Source organism: Loxodonta africana, chromosome 7, assembly GCF_030014295.1.
Source record: "Loxodonta africana isolate mLoxAfr1 chromosome 7, mLoxAfr1.hap2, whole genome shotgun sequence".
NCBI classification, from domain to species: Eukaryota; Metazoa; Chordata; class Mammalia; order Proboscidea; family Elephantidae; genus Loxodonta; species Loxodonta africana.
Genome location: NC_087348.1, coordinates 65,761,463 through 65,778,649, shown reverse-complemented (window position 1 = coordinate 65,778,649; position 17,187 = coordinate 65,761,463). Strand labels below are relative to the sequence as shown.

At 47.7% G+C, this 17,187-nt stretch overlaps 1 protein-coding gene across 3 annotated transcripts in view; it reads right to left on the bottom strand.

Moving 5' to 3' along the window:
* ABCC8 (ATP binding cassette subfamily C member 8) overlaps nt 1–17,187 on the bottom strand; it is an 89,117-nt gene that overhangs the window by 17,385 nt on the left and 54,545 nt on the right. For 2 of the 3 annotated variants that reach the window (XM_064288368.1, XM_064288370.1), the window contains exons 16-23: nt 16,698–16,803; nt 8,934–8,966; nt 7,319–7,354; nt 6,268–6,366; nt 4,843–4,927; nt 4,047–4,127; nt 2,551–2,688; nt 762–923 (exon numbers count right to left, since the gene is read on the bottom strand). In XM_064288368.1, coding sequence (XP_064144438.1) covers nt 762–923; nt 2,551–2,688; nt 4,047–4,127; nt 4,843–4,927; nt 6,268–6,366; nt 7,319–7,354; nt 8,934–8,966; nt 16,698–16,803 — 740 coding nt within the window. The remainder of the gene's footprint in view (nt 1–761; nt 924–2,550; nt 2,689–4,046; nt 4,128–4,842; nt 4,928–6,267; nt 6,367–7,318; nt 7,355–8,933; nt 8,967–16,697; nt 16,804–17,187) is intronic. The other variant, XM_064288369.1, reaches the window with a different exon arrangement.

Genomic DNA, 17,187 nt, shown 5'->3' with positions numbered 1-17,187 from the left:
CAGTATTTACTCCTTCCCATTCATTAGCTCACAGCACCCCAACATCCCTGTTGGGAACCACTTTCTCCCATTCTTAGTGTCTGAGATTCCAGTGGGACTGGTCATTCTTCTTGGCTCCAGGGTAGACATGTGACTCAGGACTGGCCAATCATCACATTCCATATCCCTGGTCACAATGATTTGTTCAGAGGTGGGCACATGACCAAACTGGACCAATGAGAGTCTGCCCTGGGACTTTTGCTGAACTACTTGAAAGAGGCACTCTCTTTCTGGCTCTTTGTTGAGCTCTGAGCTGAGAGAATGTAAACCTGAGATACTGATGGCTCTCACTGCCACCATGAGAATGAAGCCAATATGTAGGGAGCAGAGTCAAGAGATAGGGAGAAACAGATTCCTGATGACATTGTTTGACCACCTAGATCCAGCTACACCTGAAGCTATGAATGACTTTTTGGTTTCATGACCAATAAATCCTTAACTTCCTCTTCTTTCTTTGCTTAACCATTGTGAGTTGATTTTTTGAACTGTGTAACTAAATGGTATCTGACTATTTCAGGATACGGAGTAGTGCCCACCTAGTTCTGCCCTGGGGAGCTGGTATAGGTACTGGCTCTCTTCTGCAAAGGGGCAAGTTCATGCCCAGCTCCCACATTTGTCCTTTGGGGGATTTCAGGATTAGTAAGGGTGAGAAGGCCTTTAGGAAGGCTCCAACAGAAACTTTTCCTTCAGCGGTGGCTGCCTGGCCCTCAGGGAACACTCACCTTCTCCAGTTCTTGGTCCTGGCGGTTCATGAGGGTCTTCCAGTCCTCAAAGAGCTGGCACTCAGACCTCTGGAAGTCCTTGAGTGTGCCCTCCCTCTGGATGGTGCCGTCCTTCATAGCAATGATCTGGAAAGGCAGGCATGAACCCGGTCCAGGGGCTGGCTGGAGAGGGGGAGTGGCAGTCATTCCCTGTCCTGACTGAGGAATCTGAGATGGGGGTGCACTCGTCCCTTCCCTCACCACAAATGGCCTCAGGCTCATGTTCTGCATTTGGCCGGAAGTGATGACCTACCTTTACCAACGTACTGCAAGTATTCAGAATTTGGTACAGCTAGCTTGAGCAGGACGTACTATTTTTTTTTTTTTAGTTAGTTATTTTTATTGTACTTCAGACGAAGTTTTACAGAACAAACTAGTTTCTCATTAAACAGTTAGTACATGAATCGTTTTATGACATGGTTACCAACCCCAGGACATGTCAACACTCTCCCTTCTTGACCTTGGGTTCCCTATTATCAGCTTTCCTGTCCCCTCCTGCTTTCTAGTCCTTGCCCCTGGGCTGGTGTGCCTCTTGAGTCTTGTTTTATTTTATGGGCCTGTCTAATCGTTGGCTGAAGGGTGAACCTCAGAAGTGACTTCATTACTGAGCTAAAAGGGTATCCAGGGGCCATACTCTCAGGGTTTCTCCAGTCTCTATCAGGCCAGTATGCCTAGTATTTTCTTGTGAGTTAGACTTTTGTTCCACTTTTTTCTCCAGCTCTGTCCAGGACCCTCTATTGTGATCCCTGTCAGAGCAGTCAGTGGTGGTAGCCGGGCACCATCTAGATGTACTGGACTCAGTCTGGTGGAGGCTGTGGTAGTTGTGGTCCTTTAGGCCTTTGAACTAATCTTTTCCTTGTATGTTTAGTTTTCTTCATTCTCCCTTGCTCCAGATGCAGTGAGACCAGTGGAGTATCTTAGACGCTCGTTCACAGGCTTTTAAGACCCGAGACACTAGAAACTCTGCACCTGTTTTAATAGTTTTTTTTTTAAATCTGGATTTTTCTTTCAGATCTTTTTTATATTGGGGGTCCTCATCACATGTGCATTTATTTGGGCAGGGTCATATGGCACAGGTTTCAAACTCAGGTGGGTGGGCCTCAAATTTTGCTGATCAGGGGCAAATTTATACAGGGAGCCAGGCAAGGCCCAGATTTCAAAAGTCATATAATTTGCATTTTAAAAATTAAGTGCTTTCCGATTAATCCAAGTCTGCATACTGAATATTATGGGAATTTAGTTAATGGAGTTTTACAAAATTGCATTTGATTGATTATATTGAAGTTTCTATTATGATTGCTAGGGTTTGCTTCTACAGTTTCCATATGATCCTAACTGAAACCCATCTACCTCTGGTAAGTCTGAGGGTGGGATGGCTCCCTTCCAAATGGGAACTCCCTAAAGTTAGGGGATGGGCCATCAAATGGCAGGAATCAGCAGAAGGTAGAAACTGAGTGCTTCCTTCTGAGAATTCTTGGTGCCAGCCTTGGGTATGTCCACAGGGGCCCCAAACAAGCTTGGGGAATGTCAGTGGTCTCAGATGACAGACACCAAACCCCCAGGCTGTGTAGCATCTCCCTGAGCTGCCCCATCTGGTGCCACCCAGTCTACGTGAAGCTGTCCAATGCTGGTCTCTTCTGCTTCATGGCCTTCTGTGATTGTTACCAAAACACCTGACTGACTCCTTTGCAGATGCCTGAATGCCCCCTTCTCAGCCCTCCACAGCCTGACTCCCCTGAGAACCCCTCACCCAATCTGCATGGGGTAGGTACTGTAGTTTGTGGGTCACTAGGACCACTGTCCTCTTGTCATCCCGGAGAAGCTCAAGAATCCCAGCCTGCATCAGATGGTCACTCAGATGGACATCCAGAGCTGAGAAGGGGTCATCCTGGGTAAAGAGAAGAGGGCAGAAGCAAGTAAGTGAAGAGAGGTAACAGCATAAAAACAACCAGTTATACCAGCTCTGGTCCAGGGCCTGACACTAATTAGTTGTGTGACCTTCGGACAACTCATCTAACCTCTCTGGGCTTCAGTTGCCTCATCTTAAAATGGGCTGTTTTTAGTTATCGCTCTCAATCAGATTTAATCACTCAACTTCCTGACTCTTGAGCCATCAGTGGCTCCCCAATGTCTATAAAGACCAAACTCCTTAGGATGATATTACAGGCCCTTCACAACCTTTCCAGCCTCACCTATCACTTGCCCCATCCTATACTCCAGGTCTCCAGGGAATTTGTCATTTCTGACCTTTGCCCAAGCTGCTTCCTCTACCTGGACTGCTGCTCTATCTTTTGTCTGCCTGGTGAACTCTTACTTACTCTTCAATGCTCCATCTAAGCACAAGCCCTTCCTGTGTCCTGTGTCTTGGAAGTGTGTTTAGTGGAGAGTGTTTGCCTGTGTTCAGGGAAGAGGAATAAACCAGGTATCAGGGACCTGAAGTTTCTTGTTCCAATTTCCTGTCCAAATGGTCTCCCTCTTTCCTTCTGTTTAACTGACTCATGATTCAAGGCCCTGCTTCAGGGAGCCCTCCCTGATTACTCTAGCCTTCATGGTTGACATCCTGAACAAGGCCCTTCATAGTCTGTGCCACAAAGTTGGGCCCTCAGTTGAGCTGTGGCTCCTAAGTATAGATAAATTCTGTTTCTCTAAACCTTTGAGCCCAAAAGTTGGGCCTTAGAATTCTTCAATATCAACCAAAGCACCTGACACAGAGTTTAGCATGAAGTAGGGTAGGGATAGTTAATAAGCTTTATCTCATGTTTGATTCTTAATAGTTGTCTGGAGTGCTGTGTTGAGAAGGATTCTGAGGCCAAAGTTAGTTTCTATGGGAAACAATGTCCTGATCAACTAGCAACGTCTGCCCTGGGCCTGAAATGGGAAGTAGCAGCACACATTCCACCTATTTTCCACTCTTATGGTAGAGTCTAAGTAAGTGTTGGCCGACTGGAGTTGTCCTATAGGCAGACAGCCTGTAACCAGTACTCGCTTTCCCTCATGGCTGCTGCAAAACTCAGTGTGAAGTCTGTAGTGGGTCATTTGCACTATCCTTACCTCCAGTAAGGATATTCTTGTCTATTAGTAAGATGAGTGGGTAATATCTATGGAAGGAGAGGTTTGCTCCTAAAGAGGGTCTGAGGTTGTTTGGGGGATGGTGCGTGTGTGCGTGTGTGTGTACAGGCAATGAGCCAGGGAGGCAGCCAGAGGTGAGGGCCCCAAGGAAAGTGCCAGTTGGACTGGAGCACTCACCAAGAAGACGACATTGGTGTGCTGGTAGAGGGCTCGGGCCACACTGATTCGTTGGCGCTGACCCCCAGACAGGTTGATGCCCTGATGCCAAAGAAAAGGAACACGTCATATCCTTATGGCCCTTCCAGGGAACCACGTCTAGGCCCCTCCTCAACTGTAAGCTCTTTGGGACAGAGGCCTGGCTCTATCCACTCTTTGCTCCTTCCTCGCCTTGCATACAGAAGGAACTTAGACATGCTTACTGAATTTATTCGGAAGTGGGGAACATGATCCCTAATTCTTTGCAAATTCATCATGCAGGTGCTAGGGACCATCTGATCAGTGAAAACCAAGACGGGGAACACAGGGATTCAAAGCATACAAAAGGAGGGCTGTCAGCAGTAAGGACTGTCACAGGAGTCCTATTTAAGCTTATGGAAGAGGTGTCCCATCTAGAGAGTGGACACAAACAACATAGTTCTGGGTCTAGCACAGAGCTGCATGGGCTCTCAATACATACTTGTACGAACGAAAGAGATGCCAAGTCCTCCCCAACTCTAGGCCGACCTTTCCCACCAAGTAGCTCTGAAAACCTATCTAGAACAACCACCAGTCACCCAGGGCTCAAGGAAATCATTTTTAACTCCACTGCAGGCAACTCTTCAGCCTTCATCTCTTTTCTGTTTCTCAGTTCCTGCTCTTCCTGAGAATGAGTTTGGGGCATGGTGGGGGTGCAGACGAGGGAGACCGATGGATGGGGAACAGAGGAGGTTGGGGGTCTTGGCTTTGAGAAAACCCCTTGGAGGCTGCTACTAACCCGCTCTCCTATCTGAGTCTGGTCTCCATGAGGCAGGATGTCGATGTCTGGCTGCAGGGAGCAGGCCTCAATGACCGTCTTGTACCTGGAGTGGGTGGGAGTGGGGGCACAGCTGACTGGCCTGGTCAGAGTTGGGCCTAAGCACTTGCTGAGGCTCATTAATCTCTGGGCAGCTGTGCTAGTGGTGAGCAATGGTTTTAATGGGCCTCCCGTTAGGTTTCAAGCAAACACCATATGAGCTAGAAAAGAGCTGAGGTCAGCACCTCACACAGTCTTGAGGCAAGTTAAATATTTGAAGGATGAAATTGGATGGCAGCAAATATGCTAAGTAAGTGACAAGAGGGGCCCCATGATCCCCACGCAGTGGAAAAGCTGCAGCCAGTGCCCATGATTAGGGCACCGCTGGGGTAAATCACTGCTGGTTGGCTTAGGCACTAATGATGATGGCTGATCAAATATTTGCCCAGCCTGTTATACTTCCGTAGCCAGCCTTAGCCTGGGCAGGTGCCAGCCAGGGTTCATGGAGGCATCAGAGTGTCTTGGTGATGAGTGTGTACTTAGGTGTTAGGCAGCCTTGGATTTGAGTTCCATTTCTGTAACCTACTGCCTGGGTGGCCTTGAACAAGTTACCTAACCTTCCTGAGCTTTGGTTTCTTCTTTATAAAATGGGGATAATAATGCTCCATTGCTGTTTGAGTTGATCCCGACTCATGGTGACCCCATGTGTGTAGAGTAGAACTGCACTCCATAGGGTTTTCATGCCTGTGAACTTTTGGGAGCAGATCACCAGGTCTTTTTATTGAGGTGCCTCAGGGTGGATTTGAACTACCACCCTTTCAGTCAGTAGCTGAGCACTTAACTCTTTGCACCACCCAGGTACTCACTGGGGATAATAATAGGATCTGCCTATTAAGGCTGTCATCAGCATTAGAGGAGATAACACATACAAATAGTTTGGCACTGTGCCCAGCACACAGTAAGAACTTGCTCAATGTTGGCCATTATTATCACTGGAGAGAAAATAATGCACGAGCCTTGGAGCTGGGATGGCGATGGCGGCAGGGCAAAGAGGATGGTCAGGCGGGGGCTGAGGCAGAATCGTGGAGGGTGGGGTCAGCCTTCCCACCAGCTCTGGGGCCTCAGGAGAAGGCAGCAACACTCGGCACCGCCCTCCCTTCCACCCTTTCCTCCACACCAGTTGGGTTGCCCCAATATGCCTGGGCACATGTGGATCTGTTTCCAGACAGACCATATGAAACAGGCTGGAGACCAGACCAGCAGCCTGGAGAGCAGGACGGCTTGGCGTGGGCGATGGATGGCTGCGCAGGGCAGCGTGCTGGGGCTGTGGGGACCAGGCAGGCTGGTTAAGGCTGCCATGACCAAGTCTTGCCTCCCCCAGCCCACCTCCCTCCAAGGCACTTTTACCGTTGCTTGTTAAAGGGACTCTCAAAGGTGATGTTCTCCTCCACAGTGGCATTTAGCAGCCATGGTTTCTGAGAAGCATAGGCCACGGGGCCTCTCTTCCTGGAAAAATGAGAGTGGGAGAGTGGGGGTGGAGGGCATTCTCAGGGGCTCTGTGAGGCAGCTGCCAAGCTGACGCTAGAGTAGAACAGCACTCCATAAGGTTTTCATGGCTGGGGCAAGGGGTTGGGTCAGTGCTAAGAAGGGGAGGTGCAGTCAGAATCTGTTTAGTGTGGTCTCTGGTGGCTTTTCCCTCCCCTGAGCCTGAGGGATGCTTGGGTGAGGTGCTTGATTTTGAGGGCTGGAGGGGGTCTGCTGACTGAAGGACAGGACCTTGGCTTTCCCTGCCCTATTCCTAGCCTGCCCCACTGCTGCAGTCTGCTTTCCTTCCTGACTCTACACAGAGCCACGGACGAGCTCGAAGTGTAGCCAAACCTGCTGCCATCCAGTCGATTCGGATTCATAGCAACCCTATAGGGCAGAGTAGAAGTGCCACAAAGGGTTTCCAAGGAGCGGCTGGTAGATTCAAAACTGCTGACCTTTTGGTTACCAGTCTAACGCCTAACCACAGCGCCACCAGGGCTCTGGGGTTTAAAGCATGACCAGACCAAGTAAAAACTCAATCCTGCCGTCCTTCCTCCTCAGTAGCCCTCAAATCGCTAGACTTTGAAGGTGGCAAGTAGCTCTCCAAGTTTTTTTTTTTTTTAAAGCAGAGTCAAGGAAACCACATTTAGAGTGATATGGTTTTTGAAGGCAAAAAAAAGAAAAAGGTGAAAAATGACAATGAGGTAAAGATGGTCTGTGGGGGAGGAGAAGCTCGGATCACATGAGCAGAAAAAAAAGCAGCAGTGGCTTCCAAATCATTACTTGATGGAGCCCACCCCCCCTCCCCCCACAGGCCTTCTCCCAGCAGCAAGACCCAAGCTGGGGGCTGCCCTCCAGAGCTATGGGCTCACTGGGCCTGAGAGTTCCTCTAAGGAGCCTGTCCTGGAAGGCAAATCCTGGGACATAGTACCTGACATCCGAGTCAGCTGATGTCTCCCGCTCCGGGCTGCAGCAGGGGAAGAAACACACACCTTCAGGCTTCACGTGAGTGGACCGAGTCCCCCATGAATGTTCTGAGCTCCCTCAAACCCAAACATGAGTGTGTCTTTATCATCCCTGTGGCCAGTCTGCAGTCACACATACATGGAGGGGTGTGGGGAGTGGGTCATGGTCTTCTTGGGGGACCTCCACTGCCTGAATCTGTGTGGCATCCGGAATACGCCTCTGGGTGAGTGAGGAGGGCCCTGGGGAACCTGGCTAAGTAAGAAGGAGAATGTGGGAAAGGCACCATTGGCTCTTGGGAGAAAAACTTTCTGGGGCAGAACAGTACGAAGTCCAAAGTATGGCTCCTCCAGACCCAGTTTCTGCAGAGCCAACATCTCTGGCTGACACGCTGCACAAACAGCTCAGACAGGGAGTGCTCTCTGGGCAGCTGAGGCCTTGGACATCAGAGCCTGCTGTGTGTGGGTGGGAACCCACAGCCGATGGAACTTGGGGTGGCAGCTAGAGCTAGAAGGGCTCCAGGCGAACTTTGCAGGCCCATGTGACCTGTCAGAAGATAGCCACGCGATCTGGGGGACATGCCAGAGAAGGCGCTGTCCGCTGCGGTGCCCACGTGCCCTGGCCTGCCCTGAACTGTTCCTGTGTCAAACATTCTGTCCCATTGTTCTCATCCACACCCTCATACTTGTTCTATACTGTGAGGTCTGATTTTTGGCTCAAGTAATATGATGATCACTGTGGCTAGAGAGGCTGGGCTTGTCATCATACCCCGGCACTTGAGGACAAGGTAGGAGAAAAGGCAAAGAATACTTGGGGAAGTGAAACTTCTTTGGTGTTGGAGGGCGAAGGTCAGAGGCTTAAACTTATCTACAAAGTTGTGTCCACCTTCCCAGTGCAGACTTCACCTGCCTCTAGTGGGTGTCAAATGTCCTGGGAAGAGGTGACAGTAGGAAAGATTTTGAGGGTCTCAGAACCTCATTAATCTATTCCATTTGAGTTTTTTAGATCTGTACATGGAATATAAAGTAACAAGACTGTTTCTTCCTGTTTGGTCTATGGGATGCCCAACTCATCTCCTTAGAGCAGTGCTTGTCAACTTCTTTTTTCATTTTCACCCCACCTAAGCAGCCTTCATAGATCTTTTTTTCCTAAGTGTCCTTCCCTTGCAATCAATTTTTATTTTCAATTCAGTGTTTTCTATTTACAAAGTTGTACAACCATCACTACTATCTCATTCCAGAACATTTTTATCACCCTGAAAAGAAACCCCGTATACATTAGCAGTCACTCCCTCTTTCCAGCCCCTGGGAACCATTACTCATCAACTTGCTGACTTTATCTGCTGTGAAATTTTAATACCACAGATACACTGTCTATCTGTTTATGTGCTGTGGCCCCTTGGAGGCCACAAACGTTATAAGAACCAATTTTTGCCCCCACTGTGAATGCTTGGGCCTCTGAAAGTAAGTAGGCTGCACGCCCTGAATCCATATACAGCATTCCTCATTTATAAGCTCTCCCCCGACCCCACTCAGCCCCTACCCTCGTCAGGACACACTTCCAACCCAGCCCCAAGGCTGTACCTGGCCTCCTCTCCCGTCTCGCTGTCAGGAAGGCTGTTGGGGCACAAATGGGAAAGACCAACACTGGTTACTTCTCATCTACTTACCTTTCTCTCCATCACACAGGGTCTTTGGGGAGAAGAAATCCCTGGCTCCCTTCCCCACCCTCCAACTGGATGGTCCCCAGTCAGCTTCCTTGGGGCAAAAACTGTTCGTCTCAATCTCTGTCCCTTCTGCAGCACCTAGATGAGCACCTCCAGAGCCACCAAAAAAACCAAACCGCTGCTGTCGAGTCAATTCTGACTTAAAGCGACCCTATATAGGGTCGCTATGAGTCACAATCGACAGCTCTGGGTTTGGTTTTTTTGGTCATAGGACAGAGTAGAACTGCCCCATTCGGTTTCCAAGGAGTGCCTGGTGGATTCAAACTCATGACTTTTTGGTTAGCAGCCGTAGCACTTAACCACTATGCCACCAGGGTTTCCCACCTCCAGACAGGAGGGGCTAAATCACTGTTTCTGGCATTGACTCAGAGCAGCAGTGCTGCTGGTTGGGCACCAAGATCGTTAAGTCAGACCTTGTTTTCTGGCTGGGAACACCAAGGCCTACAGAGGGAAAGTGGCTTTCCCAGGATCACAATCATTTCACATTGTGGTTTTCAATTAGGACCCAATAACTGGGTCTGAAATAAATGAGTTGCAACTGCCTTAAAAAAAAAAAAAAGGAAGAACAGACCATTGCATGTGGTCAAGATCTGTATTTTTTGCGTGAATTTTTAAATTTATCTATCAATGCATGCATGTACTGAATTGGGATTTTAAAAAATGCATTTCATACTGTCAATTATAGTAAAAAATTTTTTTGAAAAACACTGAGTGAAGTGGCCTTGATTTCGATGCCAGCTTTGCCAGTATTCTTTCCTCTGTCCCCGGCCACCCCGTAACTTTCCAGAAGCAGCCCCCTGCCCATGAAATATGTACTCTGGCATGCACATTTGGGGAAGAGCAATCTGCTGTGTTTTCACATAGATCCTACTTTAATAACGCAACCGACAGCTAACATTCACTGAACTGTTACAAGCATTGTGATAGCACTGTAATAGTATTATCTCTTAAAGCTCAAAACAGACATATGAAGGAGGTTTCTTTAAATTGCTCCCCCCACACACTTTACAGATAAAGAAAGTGAGACTCAGAGAGGTTAAGTAACTTGCCTAAAGTCACACAGCCACCAAGTAGCAGAGAAAATTGATCTGACTTCAAAGCTTCATGCTCTGAATTACCTTGCTACGTAACTTCACTATGATTTCCCACTCTACAGCTCTGATAAATGCCTTCTGTCAGGATGGACAAAAACAGGGATGGAAAAATTCCCTTCTCTGCTGAGGGCCAGAAGCAAGAGGAAACTCTGATGGATATGTAATTACCAGTCCTCACCAGGTTCTGTTCTCTGATCCTTTTCACTCCATCCTCTCAACCCAGTCTAACCTCACTCTCCCCAGTTACCAGATTGCTGTAATTTATGGACAAGCTGGTAACACGAGACAGATAAAAAGAAAATTCCAACTTTGCAGCCACAGCCCAGATAAGCCTGTCTCTGGAGCCTTCCTGCCTTGACTGTTTCCAGAAGCAAAGGCTATTATTTATCTGGGAGAAGACGTATCTGCAGGCTCCCTGAGGATCCCAGCACACAACGAGCTTTCTGGCCTAACTAAGTTTGCATCATTGCCTGGGCTGCTCAATTAGCCCTCATAATGAACTACCCTACTCTCTAATCAGCTCCTGTGTAAATCTTTTATTCCCAATGGGATTTTAAGGCAGGAAGAGCATCTTTTTCTGCTCCCACACTGCTTAGCACATGAAGATCTCTAAGAAATGGTAACTGCTAACAGACATATTAATCATTTGGGAAGAAGGACAAGGAAAGTAGGACTCATTTTGGTCCAAACTTGTGCTAAGTTAGTTATACTCACTATCTCATTCAGTCCTCACAACTACCTTATGATAAGGTGTTAGCATCCCATTTTACAGATGGGAAAGTTGAGGCTTGGAGTTTGTATAACATGCCCAGTGTTATTAAGCTAGAAAGTGGGAAAGCTGGGGTGTGAATCCTGGTTTATCTGCTCCTCTTACCAGTGTGGCACCCAGACTGAGCCTCCTGGAATAAGCCTCAAGGCTTTGTATTTTTAGTCTGAAAACTAATGAATGGTACATCTGACAGGCACTTTCTCTCATTGATTGCTGGGGCCTTACATGAGTGTTGGAGGCAGTAGATTCCTCCTGTCTGCACTTCTGGGACCAAGCACTGAGCTGAAAGGATGATTCCTCTCAAGCTCTCCAACCCCACGACCTTCCCTCCAACCAGCTATGAGCTGAATTTATAATACATCCTCCTGATCTCATTGTGAGGCTTGTAACACCACCCCCACTTTAGAGATAAATGGAGGTTCCTCTAGGTAAAGGGGCTTGCTGGCAAGAGGCAAAGTCAGCACTAAAAACCAGATCGTGAGCTTGCCTCTTCCTCTCCACATGACACCCCTTCCGTTTGCCTGCTCCAGTGGAAAGTCAGGTGCATCTGAGCCCCTGACCCCCTACCCTCCAAAGGCTTTGGGAACTGTATGGACAGACTGGGCTACAGGGTTGTCCTGAGAGGAACCAATTTCTCACTTCCTAGGGAGTCAGGGGTCTCAGGAGCCAGCCATCACACCAACTATCACAAGGCAATAATGTTCCGAGGTAGGCCCAGGGCACGCAGGGGCCAGCCTTCACAAGTGGACACAGACAGGAATAATAAAAAGTTGATATATGGGAAGCTGATGGCACAGTCTGTGACCACAGCAGATGGTGGTGGAGAGGAGCAGCAGGGAGCTTCTGGATTTGCAGTGCCTCAGCAGGAGGTGGGGAGGACTCCTTCCTGGCTAGGCTCTTCTCAGGGCCCTGCTTCCCGTTGGCTCCCTGAGGGTGTTTAACGTCATTTTACTTTGGATATTAATGGCCTTATTCTTTGTTTTCAGGAAAACAATTTCACCTGCATGTTATCTGCTAATATTGACTTTTTATCAAAATGTTTTCCTCTTAAAGATTAAGGAGATAATTTGAAAATACCCAGGATGACAGCTTATTTGAAGCAGAGCCCGGCAGGGGCAGGTGACTGTTATTAAAGTGAAGGCTTGGCAAACCTAAAACTGCTCTAGACAAATAAAGTCTACACTATTAAAAGGAAAAAAAAAAAAAAAAAAAACGGGGATAAGGTAGGCTGATAATACTGTACATGGGAAGATGTTCACAATACATTAAGCGAGAAACAAAAAGTTGCTTTCCCTAACAGCGTGCATAATAAGACCTCGTTTTAAAAATATAAGCTTGCATATACATAGAATGAGATCTGGAAAAATATGGGGGAAAAAAAAGTGAAGGCTTGGGAGGTGCCTGGAGCCAGGCTGCTGACATGCAGGGCTGACTCAGGGCTGCCACAGCCTGGTCTACAGGACCTCATTCCATGACCTTCCATGTCTACCCTGGGGCTTTGTCTGTGTACCTTTCTCCAGGGCTGATAAGCTCCCCAAGGATGAGGGCCAGGTCTTTGTAGCCTGCACAGAACAGTTTGCAAAATACATATCTTACAATTACTCCTGCGCTGAATGCCTAGGGTACAATGTGGAATAATCCCCGGCCCTGTCCTCAAGGAGCTCAGTGGTATGGGGAGACAGGTCCATTAAAAGATAATCACAATATAGTGTGAAGTATGCACTAATAATAAGGCAGAGGTCCCCAGGCTGTGGAAAATTTCACTGCCTCAAACAGCTAGCTTGTTTAGCTCCCTTGCAGCTTTGCATTAGAATTCTCTTTCCTTTGCTTGGGACGTCCCATAATTTTACATTAAAACCCTGGTGATGCATGAAGTTATATGCAAACCCCACTGCACCTGAGTAGTATGATTAAGAATGTTGCTGATGTAATTTGTGTGAACTTCCTACTAGTAAACCTCTTAAAAGTAACCTTTTCCCTCGCCCTCGCTGAGCAGTCTTGGCAGCAGCAGCAGCTCTGGCTGCCTCCTTTCCTCGCACAACGAAATAAAAGTGCCTTTCTGCTCCCCCACCTCAGTATATTGTTTAGTGGCCAGTATGAGTCATGCTGAGCAGAACCTGGGGTTTCCACCCCATAACAATAGGCGTTAGTTCATTCCAAAGTTGATGGAGAAGTTGGGTGGGGAATTCTGGGTTAGGGGACAACTTGGATAAAGGCATATGGCATAGAGAGATGTCAAGATGTATTTATAATGGCAGTATCTTGAAAGTCATAAGTTGTTCCTGGTTCATTCATTTAGCAAATACTACGTCTACTATATGTCAGGCATTGTGGATACAGAGACGCATATAAGATTTGGCCCCTGTCCCCAAGGAGCTCATTACTATCTCTCCAGTGAGACAGGCTGTATTACAATTAAAGGGTAGTAGGGGATTCTGGATTTTGTTCATGGCAAAGAAGTACACTGTCAAATAATAATACTTATAATAATAGTTATGGGGCACTTACCACATGCTTGAAACCCTGGTGGCACTGTGGTTAAGTGCTATGGCTGCTAACCAAAAGGTCGGCAGTTTGAATCCACCAGGTGCTCCTTGGAAACTCTAAGGGGGAGTTCTACTCTGTCCTATAGGGTTGCAATGAGTTGGAATTGACTCGACAGCAATGGGTTTGGTTTTTACTACAAGCTGGAACCCTGTTGGTGCAGAGGTTGACAGCTTGGCTGCTAACCAAAAGGCTGACAGTTTGAATCTACCAGCTGCTCCTTGGAAACTCTATGGGGCAGTTCTACTCTCTTCTGTAGGGTCACTATGAGTCAGAATCAACTCAATGGCAATGAACTTTTTTTTTGGTTTTGGTTACTACATGCTAGGTTAATCCTCATATCAGTCCCCATGGGTGATAAGGAGAAACTGATATAGAAAGTAATTTCTCAAAGCACAGAGCTGGTAGGTCATGGAGCCCAGATCTGAAGCCAGCCAGCCTGGTTCCAGAGCCTTTGCTCAGCGATATTGCTCGCTTGTTCACTGAAGGAATGAACTAATGGTTGTGCAAATAAAGCGCCTATCTCCCCTGAGCATTCTCCATTCTATACCCCTAGCCCTCTGCCTTGTGCCTCCTGGAACCCTTTCTGGCCGCCTGGTCAGCCAGCCTTGCCCTGGTGTGGATGGGAAGTCCGGCGCCAGAGTCACCGGAGGGGCTGCCGGCTCAAATGCTATCTTGCTCTTGGCTCACTTTGCAAGTGCATCATCTCCCTGCAAATCTGGGACCGGATATCTAGGCATGGAACTCCTGCCAGTAATAGAGGGGGGCCCCCAACATACAGCCCCAGAGCATAACTCATCACTCAGGATAGGTGGCGGGACAGAGCTGTGAATGTGCCCAGGATTTTGAGACAAACAGCAGACGAAGCCAGCTGAGTCGTGTCTGCCCATACTCCTTCTTTTCCTAACCACTGTAATGAGCTCCTAACTGGTCTCCCTTCCTGCAGTCTCTCTCTTTGATCCATCTTTCTTTATCACCAGTAGAATTCTTCTATAGCATTCAAGGTAAATATCAATTATCAGGGCCGGTATATAGTGGTGTCTGTGATCTAAGCCAAGCTTACTTTTCAGCCCCATTTTCCATCACTGCATTCAACATACCAATGCTCCAGGAACAGTTATTGTTTCACATCAGCAAACCTTCGCCCATGCTGCTGCCCTGCCTGGAACACCTTCTGCCTGCATTCCTGCTTTTCCATCTCGCTAAACTATACTCATCCGTCAAGGGCAGCTCAATACCATGTCCACAGTGAAACGACCTCCTGACTGCACAGGCAGAGTTCGTTACTGTTCCTCTGTGCACCAGGAATTTTGTTCATGGCAAAGAGGTACTATTATCGCACTGATCTCATTTCCCCTCCCTTAGAAGCAGAGACTGTGTCTTCATCATTTTTGTATCCTGTTGCAGTGTACAGGGTCTGGCATATAGTAGATGCTTCGTAAACATTGGGTGAGTGAATAAATCCATGGAGAGAAACTGGAGCATAAATCACTTTCTCACAACTTCCTAGTGCTGGCTGCAAGCTCACTTGATGCCCTCTCTATGTTTGGGAGGGAAGCTGGACAGTGGAGCAAACAGTGGATCCTGGAGATAAGAGAATCTTTTTCACAGCCACTCCCAATCCCTCTCACCTTCCCATCTTGAACAGAGCCAGGAGCTGGGGCCTGGCTGTCTATTGGGAGAGTGAGTGTTGTTGAGCGAGAGCTGTGAAGACTGGTGGGATGGCTCTGCTGAGGAGGCAGGGCGTGTGTGTGTCACTGCCACAGGAGCTGGCTTCTGGGCGGTCGCACTATTTCTTCCTGTTGCTCTTGGGCCCCCTTCTCTTTCAGCGAACTTGAGCACCAAGGTGCAAATCCCATTTCTGCCACGGAAGAGCTGGGTGACCATGGGCAACTTGTTTCACCTCAGTTTCCTCATCTGAGAAACGGGGATAATAATAATACCTACCTCACAGAGTTTGGTGAAAAGTGACTGAGACAGTGAAGTAAAAGTGCCTTGCACAAGCTTTATTCTTGGGGGAGAGCTACAAACCTCGATCAGATATCTTTTTCCCTTGGCTAGAGCTAAGAGCCAGGCTTTGCATTGATTGCAGTGGCTGTCCTCTGCCCAGGTTTATCTATACCTTTAACACCCGCTTCTTGACTCCCTTTACTTTTAAAAAACAGGTTCTATTTTATATATATCTTTCATCAATTAGCTTCTAGTGCTTTTTGGAAGTAAACAAACCAAACCAAACCTGTTGCTGTCAAGTCGATTCCAACTCATAGTGACCCTATAGGACTGAGTAAAACCGCCCCATAGAGTTTCCAAGGAGCGGCTGGTAGATTTGAACTGCCAACATTTTGGTTAGCAGCCGAGCTCTTAACCACTGCATCACCAGGGCTCCTTTTGGAAGTAGGTAGGTATAAACAATAGAGTCAGGACTGACTCAGCCTGAGGGTTCTGGTTCTTTAATTAAGGTAGTGATCTTTGCCCAGAAACCCACATGTCTGGGTTATCTCTGGCTCCTCAAAACACCCACTGAATGGTCTATATCTGATTTGCCGATGACTCAAGCTGGAAATCAATGTTTGCATTGCAACTGCCCACACTAGGAAGCAGTGTAGCTGAGTGGTTAAGAGCATGAGATTTAGAATCAAGCAGGACTAAGTTCATATTCTGGCTCTGTCACTTATCAGCTGTGTGAATTTGGGCAAATAGTGTAACCCTCACTGATAAAATGAGAACTGATAACAGTACTCATCTGGCTGACTGTCATAAGAATTAAATAAAATAATGCACCCAAAAGACTCAGCATAGTACCTGGTACATAGTAAGGGTTTAATAAATAATAACAATGATGATATTGGTAACAATGAACAGCAATTATTGAGTACTTACTGAATGTACAGTAGGTACTCAATAAATGTATGATGTAACCTCAATTGATAAGGAGACCCCATTTCTTTTTTTATTGCTGTAAAAATTATATATAACATAACATTTACCAATTCAGTGTTTTTCAAGTGTGCAATTTAGTGACGGCAATTACATTAATCATGGTGTGCAACCATCAACAGTATCAGTTACCAAATTTTCCATCACCATAAACAGAAACTCAACCCTTCCTAAACAATGACTCACTTCCTTTTGGAAGGGACCATTTCTGGCTGAAAGGAGGGCTGCCCACCTGAGTCTTTCCCCACTATCTTAGCCCTGGGGGTGGATTCATTACCTGTTCCAGAAGACGGCCCCTGAGATCTTCTGCATCTCCCCCAGCGTGGCTAGGAGGAGGGAGGACTTACCGCAGCCCACCTGCCCCACAATCATGGTTAGCTGACCTGCAGGGAGGCAGCAGATGGGAGTGAGGGAGTCTGAGCACCCACCACCCTGAAAGACAGACATATACACCTAACCCTGGGGCCCCATTTTCTCTCCTTCTACCTAGAATTTCTATCAAGTCCTCTCCTACTTTAGGCCCCTTCCTTCTGCAATCTACGTCTCCTTCTGGATCCCCAGGTCCTTCCTCCACCTCTGAGTCCCTCCTAAGCACTCACTCCCCAACCCCCTGCTCCCCAGGTTGAGCTCTGCTCCCCAGGGTGAGCTCTGCTCCCCCTGCGCCCCTCCTAAGTACTTGCTTCTCCCCCCGACCCAGTGCTTCCCAGGGTGAGCTCTACTCCTCCTGGTCCCAACAAACACCACCCTCAGTCCCACCTCCACTCTGT